This window comes from Galeopterus variegatus, unplaced genomic scaffold (assembly GCF_000696425.1).
Source record: "Galeopterus variegatus unplaced genomic scaffold, G_variegatus-3.0.2 Scaffold7604, whole genome shotgun sequence".
In the NCBI taxonomy this organism is placed as follows: domain Eukaryota; kingdom Metazoa; phylum Chordata; class Mammalia; order Dermoptera; family Cynocephalidae; genus Galeopterus; species Galeopterus variegatus.
In genome coordinates, this window is record NW_007733715.1 from 39,192 (window position 1) to 47,937 (window position 8,746).

The window sequence follows — 8,746 nt, forward strand, 5'->3', positions numbered from 1 at the left end:
GGCCGGTCTGTATATGGGATCCGAACCCTCGGCGGGAGCACCGCCGCGCTTCCCAAGCGGCGCACTGTAGCAGTGCACCATCGGGCCGGCCCTAATCTCTCTTTCTTTCAAACTTCTGAAAAGACTGACTTTTATTTATTTTAGATTTATTCAAAGCAACACAACCATTTGAATGGCAGAGAGCAAAGTAAATTTCAATTGAACAAACGGTCCCTACTATGCTCCATTCACAAGCGCTTTGAAACACAGGTAGCTTTATTTGTTGTGTTTTCTAGCAACCTGGATAAAGGCTTATTGCCTTAGACAGCAAAACTTTCTATTTGAATAATTTTTGATGGGTATCTTTATAAAATAGGTTACTGTTTTATTTGCCTACTTAAACAGCAAATATTGAACGTAACTGAACCTCTTCGTTATGACTTTAAATAATAAGATAATAGTGCATCCAAAAAAAAAACAAGAATAGGATGCTGTTATGAAGGAACAATCAGAGAATAAGAACAAAATCTTGGAAATTAAAAACATTATTCTCTAAATAAATTCTATAGAGTGGTTTAAAAAGAAGGCCAAGGAAATTTCCCAGAAAATAGAAAAAAGGAGACAAAGAAATGGAATGCTGCAGGAAAAAAAAAAAAAAAAAAAGAACCCTAAATTATCAATCAATTCAGGATATCCTTTATCTAGTTAATAGGAGTTCTAAAAAATAAACCAGAGAAGACATCAGGGAGTAATTTATCACAGAAACAATAAGAAAAATTTTCTAAGAATGGAAACATGGGAGTTCCAGCTTGACAATGGCTAGCACAGTGAATGAAAAAAGACCTGAACCAAAGAAATTGTGTAAGTTCAGAACATCAAAGTTAAAAATGAGATCCTAAAAGCTTCCTGGGAAGAAAAAACACTTTACATGCAAAGGATCAGGAATAAGAATGGTAATGTTATGCCCTTTCAAACTATCGACATTAAAGTAGAATAAAGATGCTTTCAGGAATGCAAATTCTCAACAACAATATTAAAACAAGGGAGTTGCCAGAAAAGGGGAAAGCTCAGTTTCTAAGGATCCAATGTGGGAAAGTTTCAAAGAAAAATCCCAATATAAGCACCTATCACAGGCCTGAGTCAGCCATCTAGAGCGGAGCAGGAGGCTGGAAGCTCTGAGAGGGAAGCCATCAGGGAAAAGTGTAATGGACACATTATCTGATGTTATGTGATTGTGTGGAAAGTGATATGAGTTGTGTTGGTGTTTGATAATCAGCAATAGGTAACCTAATAAAAATGAGGTAATTACTCATTCCAAGAAAAAATAATGTTGCACAGAAATGGAAAAAATAGCATAGTACTTTTTGGCTCAGCAGTGTTATATTTACATAATCCCAATAGTGTGATCACTGAATATTGATCTAACTGTAAGGCGAGGATAGGGTGACAAGGGCACAAGACAGCTTGATTCTCAAGCTGACTGGTTAGCTCAGTTGGTTAGAGCATGATGCTGATAAACTCAGGATCTGGGATTCAATCCCTGTACTGGCCAGCAAAAAAACCCAAAACACCAAAAACCAAAAAAAAAAAAAAAAAAAAAAACCCAGCTTGATTCTCACCTCCTTTAACAGGAGGTGAGTAGTCAATGCCAAAAACTCACATATTACGAATGGGTGATATATTATTTAAAAAGTTAAAGTAAATATCAGAAGAAACAGCAAAGATAATTAAGGTTGTTGCCTCTACAGAGTGAGACGCAGGGGTGGAGTAGTGGACTGAGGTAGAAGACTACTGTTTTTCTTTAAAATTTTATAGTAGTGTATCGTCTTAGCCTTAAAAAGGAAGGAAATTCTGACACATGCTACAACACGGTTGAACCTTGGAGACATTACACTAAGACACACAAAAAGGACAAATACTGTATGGTTCCACTTATATTCATATGAGGGACCTAGAACAGGCAAATTTATAGAGAAAGAAAGTAGAATGGTGTTTGCCAGGGGCTGGGAAGTTAGTGTTTGATGGGTACAGAGTTTCAGTTGAGGAAGATGAAAAAGTTCTGGAGATGGATGGTGGTGATGGGCGGACAACGCTGTGAATGTACTTTATGCCACAGAACTGTACACTCATAAATGGTTAAATGGCAAATTTTATGTTATGTATATTTTACCACAATGAAAAGATACTTACAAAGAAAAAAATATATAGTGCTATTTAATTTTTAAATAATTATATGTATGTTTTAATTTCATTACAACATTAATTTTTTAGAAAGCCCTGGATGAATGCCTGAAAATGTTCATATGTGTCATGAATATGAGTGTTTGTGCATAGATTTTATGACATAACTTGGACCACACAGGGGCCTTTTTTGCTTTTATGCAGTTTTTGCCTGTGTTCTACTTAGCTAAAATTGGTAAGTTATTTTCAAATAAGGGAAATATTATTGAACATAGGTATTTTATGACTACCATTTCAGAAGAATTTGAGATACCAGATTACTAAATGTAGCACATTAACACCACGAATAAATGTGCAAATTCATCCAGTTTGAATAAGGACCTAATTATGCAGGAATTTTCCTTTTATGGCCTCTGCTATTCTCAGTGGCTATTATAAATGTTTGGCTGTGCAGTCACCCCTGAATGGTTTATTGGAACTCATCTCTGCATTTGTGCAAGGACTGGATGGAACTCTGAGTGAATTAAAGATATAGTAGCAGGTCTGGGCCGGCCCGGTGGCGCACTGCTGTGGTGTGCCGCTTGGGAAGCGCAGCGGTGCTCCCGCCGAGGGTTCGGATCCCACATACAGACCGGTTCCCGCTCACGGGCTGGGCTGCTGCTGTGCTGGGAAGTTTGAGAGGAAGAGGGCTGATCCACAAAGTGTTTGAAGGTACTCTCTACTTTAGATTCTCCCTGCTTTTCAAATTTCAGCCAGGAAGAAAAATTTCAGGTTTCAGGCTAAGGGCTTAAAAACTTTTAAGTTAGAGCAGTAGTTCTCAGCCAGGGTAATTTTGCCCCTCTGGGGACATTTGGCAATGCCTGGCATCCTTTCTGGGTGTCATGCTGGCATCTAGTGGGTAGAGGCCAGGGGTGCTGTCAGTACCTATGATGCACAGGACAACTCCCACCACAAAGAATTATCCAGCTTCAAATGTCAGTAGTGCCAAGAAGAAGAAATCTTGAGTTAGAAAAAGAACCAACCAGCTGCTGCTATTTTCGCAAAAGGTGTGATGAGCATCTTTTCCTCCATTAGACATAGTAGCTGTTCATGAAATAAGGGAGCTGATGTAACTAAAAGGCTATTTTGAGAATCCAGTAGCCCTAGTCCTAGGGAGGTGCAAAGGAAAAGGGTAAGGAGAGTAGGAAGCTGCTGAGTGGGAACTGAGAGTTTATCATTGTTTCTTTTAACCACACCAACAAAAGCTGTTTTAGATAAACCTACTGCCTGCCTCCTTGAAGGGAGTGACAATTCTAGAGACCTTGAAGAGCTATTAGTTTAAGTTTTGAGGTAGATAATGGGGCCCCTATTTTATGCTTGAAGAAACTGAGGCTCAGTGGAGTCAAGGACTGTGAGTCAGGAGGTCACCTGATTCTAAGTGGGAGCATTTTTCCAGGACTGGGTTCAGCCAAAAGCCTTCCAGATCCTTATTCCTCTGCTCTAATGTTGAAGATTTGTTTTTGCCGAGGATCATCCCAGGAAAACTGAAATGTATGTGGGCCATGTTTCTTGAAGTTTTGTTTTGTTTTTAAGTATGACCTTTTAAAGTCAGAAAATGAAATCTCTGCAACTGTACTTAAGCATCCTTTTATTATTTAAGTCATTGAAGGATCTGAGGGCTTTTTCTTTCCCCAAAATTTAGATGCATGCTTTTTGGTAACCAATTATAACACTGCATCTTTGAACAAACTTTGTCACTGAGTAATCTGATTTATTTCTCCCGTTGACTGACTATGTAAGCTCTTTAATTACAAAATGTGGCCTTTCTCATAACACCTTAATATCAGAATTTTGGAAAAGACTTTTTCCCATGGCAAATGTGATGAACTGCAACATCTTTAACAAGAAAACATTCCCCACTCTACTTACTTTGATACACACGGTTTTATCAGACACTTCACTTTTTGGTGTTGGGGTTTTAAATTTTATTGAGAAAATGGTTCGTTCTTTCCACATCACCACTGGTCTCAGACCAGAGAAATGAATGCCCTGCTCTCATGATTAGCAGGCAGGCTGTCAGTTGATGCTGCTAAATCTCTGTATCCACAGAGAGCGGTGGGGTGGAGTTGAGAACCGGAGCAGAGCAGGGCTGACTTCGTTTCTCTCTGTGCCTCTGTTTCCCCATCTCGGATGTGAGGCTGTTCATGATATTGACTAGCCAGGCAGTTTGCATGTGGGCAGTGGGTTGCTCCACCCTATTCACCAGTCACCTAAAGAAAGCAACTCCAAGGACAGCATATGAAAAAATGCCAGTGTCTAAGACAGGGTATGGGGCTTATTGTGGTAGGAAGGGCTTCCTGGATGAGCACATAAACTGTTTTCTTTCTAACACCTACTCTACTCTTTGCTAACCTGTGATCTTGGACAAGTTACCTATTCTCTTTGTGTTTCAGTTATCTTGTCTGTAAAATCGGGTGATGGGGTAGATACTATTATTATGAGGATTGAATATGTGGCATTCTTAGAATAGCACCTGGTGGAAAGGAAATGTATATGAGTGCTTGCTACTTTTACTATGGAAAAGATAAGATTTGGATTTCATTCTTTTTAATACCCAACCTGGTTCAGCAAAAGCATCTGAAAAGTGGGTTTGGCACATTTTGCTTCATCTTTTGATGGAATCTCAGCTCCATCCAAAGAGCCCTGAGTTAAAATGCCTCAAGGCAGTGTTTTTCAAGTATGTGGAACATTTGGAACAATAGTATTGCAGAATGTTAATAGATGTTACTTTAAGAGTTTTATGGTCACGTCAGCTTGGCAAACTGGGTTAAAAGAAAGCAAACAGGGCCCCTTATTTCAGGCCTTTTCAGACCATCTAATTTACTATGTGCAATGGGAATATTTGTGCTAAGGTCTTAATATTTAGGGTTTTGCAAACAAATTTGGCCAAGGAACCCCTTTCTGTTAGACCATCTTTAGAGACCAGTTTTCCATGGAACACTTTGAGAATGCTGCCATATAGACTAGTTGACTTTTATAAACCTTGAACTCGCCATGCCAGCACTGTAAGCATATTACCAGATGCTCAATAAGTATTATTTGAATAGCCATTAAGGAACTTACTAGAATGTAGATGAGTAGAATAATTAGAACTCAAGACAAAGTCATTTACACAGATAATCCTTGATTTTTATTGCGGTGTATTTTGTGTTCCAGAAATTGCATCAGAAAGTAGAACTGTAAAATCAAAAAGACAAACAAACCTTCTAACCCTTCTCTGGCACTCGGTGTTGTTATGGCCAAAATAGTTTACTCTATACTTGCAAGGCATGCATTTCCCCTTTCTGCCACAAGATGGCCCTTTGCATCTCGAATCAATAAAGATTCCATTAGAGTTAATCATTTTCCTGAGACCTGCTGGGTGGGGAAAGGGACATATGAGTGAACTATCAAGATGAAAAGTGAACTATAGGTATTTTAAAGGGGATATCAGTGTCAAAAAATATATACCTGCGTTTAACGAAGTGCTAAAAATTCAGGAAAGAGGCCAAATTATTGTGAATTGGAATGAGCAAAGAAAGCTTTGTAGAGAAGGTGACATGAGCCAGGCTTGAAAGACCTATGCAATATAGATAGACAGATGTGATGGGAAAGGACATGACAGGCAGAGGTGCTGAGGAAGAAGGGGACATGGCATAAATGGGACAACTAGGTAAACAGAAAGAGCAGAATTTGAATGTGTGAGTGAGAACTAGGGAGAGCAGAGGGTTATGGATGCTGGCTCTTCTAGTGCTATATGTCCATCCTTTGGGGCCTGAGTCAGTCTCCCCTGCTCCCTCCTGTGTTTTGTTTGTCACTGCTCCCTTCTACTGCCCACTACTGCCCACTACTGCACACTGCTCTTCCTAAAGTCCTCTCCTGTCATTGTTGGTGAAGAAACTGCCTCTACTGCCCACTACTGCACACTGCTCTTCCTAAAGTCCTCTCCTGTCATTGTTGGTGAAGAACCTCTAGTGGCTCCTCAGGCCAGCCATATCCGGTTCAGACCCCATTCAAGCTCAGAGTAACAAGAACACGCAGAAGCAGTTTTGTTCCCTTGACCAATTAGTTTAGGAAATGTGGGGCCCTCAATTATCTATTCTTGTAATTTTTGTTTAAGTCAAAACTCCATGATCCTGGAAAGAGTTCAGAATATAATGTGATGTCAGTAGAGACTACAAGCCCTCTACAGTGTGTGTTCCCATCTTCCATCTTTATTTATTTACTTATTTTTGCTTGACAAGTGCATATATATATATATATGTTTGTGTGTATTTAGTGATTTTTTAAAAGTTTGGAAAGATAGAGAAAATGTTTGTTATTATCTCTGAGTGGTGAAATTCTCTTTTGACTTCCTGTATTTTCTAGTTTTTTCTTAAATGAGCATGTAGTATTGCATGCTAAACAAAAGTTATTAATAAAAAAAACTCATTTAGCTTTTCATTCCATAAAATGGGGATTAAGACATAGCATGGAAGCCTGGTGAGACATCAGTAAGTATAGAAGCTGAATGACTATAGTTCATCGACTGGTTGTTTGCAAGTTTCTTAAAATTAGCTTGGGAGAGATAAATACATTTCAAGGTCATTGGAAATAATCATGGCAATCTCTTTTAAGAAAGTTCAATCTTTCAGCAAGCCACAAAAAAAAAGAAAGAAGAAAGTTCAATCTTCCAAATGATTCTGGGAAGAGGGCATAATAAAAAAAGAAAGTTTTCTTTTCCTATTTTCCCAGATTCAAATCAGACATCAAGAACTCTAACCTGTAGCAGTTCTTTATCTGAGGTCCTTTGATAAGCTCCTGAAATCACATGTTAATTTGTACATAATTGCATATGTGCACACTTTTCAGGAGACAGTTTGTTTTAAAAAGAAGTTAAGAACTAAAAGTTAAGACCTGGAGAGTCTACTTTCTGAGAATCTTGAGACAAAGCCATTGCTTCTGGTGCTAAGACCACCTTAATTGGACAGCTTTATGACTGAGCAAGGTTAAAATGACAGAGAAGAACCAGTAGTGAAGATGCTGCTTACGTGCAGAATCATCTTGTGGTGTAATGTGTTACTGATTTAAAAATTTCCAGAAACAATACTTCCAAGCAAATGTTGTCTGCTTGTCCTAAATGTCCTCAATAATGTTGACTGACATATCTTTGGAATTTTCTTTAGAGCTCATGACACATTCATTTGAATTGCCTCAGTGATGGCAAATCTTGCTCTTTGGGGATGAATTTGGGTTTGATAAATAGCTAAATTTTATCTAAAATGAATACTGGTGAATAAAGAGGTAATCAAGTTGGGCAAATACCCATTTTAGGCAAAAAATGAATATAGGTAAATCACAAGATGTTTTCTTGGTCAATTTACTTATCTTACTTTTAAGCATCCAAAAACATTTTGAACAACGGTGACATCACTAGAAAAAGCATGTAGCTTCCAGAGGCAATTGTTTTGAAAGACAATATCTGGATATATCTAACATATGTGGGGACTTTTAAGCATCCAAAAACATTTTGGACAATGGTGACATCACTAGAAAAAGTATGTAGCTTCCAGAGGCAATTGTTTTGAAAGACAATATCTGGATATATCTAACATATGTGGGATTCTTTACGCTATAGGCAAACCTCAGGCATGCATATTAGTTTTCATCTAATGTGCTATTTAGTGTAGGCTTGCTTTTTGTATTGTGTCTCTTTGGAGTTGTAATGCCTGTTTGCCTTTGTTCTTTTTACCCAAAGTTAAAAAATTTTTTTTTCTTCTGTGAAACTGCCAGATATATTGATGCAGCCAACGCTCTGGAGCAAGAAACTAAACTGGGGTTACGACGCTTTGAAGTTTGTGACAACATTGATCTTGAAACTATTTTGATGGAATATGAGAGCTATTATTTTGTAAAATTTCAAAAATACCCCAAAATTGTCAAAAAGGCATCAGACACAGGTACATGGCTGTTTTCTAGAAATAAGGCTTTATTGCATCTTTAAGATCAGTGTTTCGCCTTCATCTTAGTACCAGATAAATGGTGTCCCTCACACACTGCTGGAAGAGTAGACCAGAAAGATTGTGTTGCTTATCTCAGATCCAGTGCAGACAATTTAAACATGATCGTCTGGACACTGACAACCCTTTAGCCATGCTGGCATTCGTTCGAAGAATGTGTTTTAGGGCAATGAAAGCAAAACCCCAGTGTATTGCAGGTACTTTTCGGAAGACCAACATTACTTTAATTTCTTCAGAAGTGGAAAGAGCTGTTGGAAGAGGATAGATGGCAGCAGGCTTTTTCTTGTTAGGAAGACCCATCTATTATCTATCTTGAAAATAACATGAAAATGAGTTTTGGTGAAGCTAATAGCTCATGTATAGATAATGAAATGCTTTTGAAAGCCATCAATCCAGATAATGATCAATATAATGCAAAGACCCAGTATAGGTTAGCAGTCAACAAGGCTGGCTGGAGGAAAGACCTAAAGTGAGGTCCCTGTGTCTTGTAGGTGCATTGACTTAAAAGTCTGTAAGTGGGGGAAGTAATTATAAACCAAGGGAGATCATTGTCCTGTTTACAAGGCACT

General features: G+C 38.3%; 1 protein-coding gene across 1 annotated transcript in view; it reads left to right on the forward strand.

Annotated features, from left to right (window-relative positions):
* Window positions 1–7,955: 7,955 nt before the first annotated feature.
* KATNAL2 (katanin p60 subunit A-like 2) overlaps window positions 7,956–8,746 on the forward strand; it is a 47,043-nt gene continuing 46,252 nt past the window's right edge. The window contains exon 1 of the mRNA XM_008592120.1: window positions 7,956–8,117. Within this exon, the coding sequence (XP_008590342.1) occupies window positions 8,045–8,117 (73 nt within the window). The 5' untranslated portion in view covers window positions 7,956–8,044. The remainder of the gene's footprint in view (window positions 8,118–8,746) is intronic.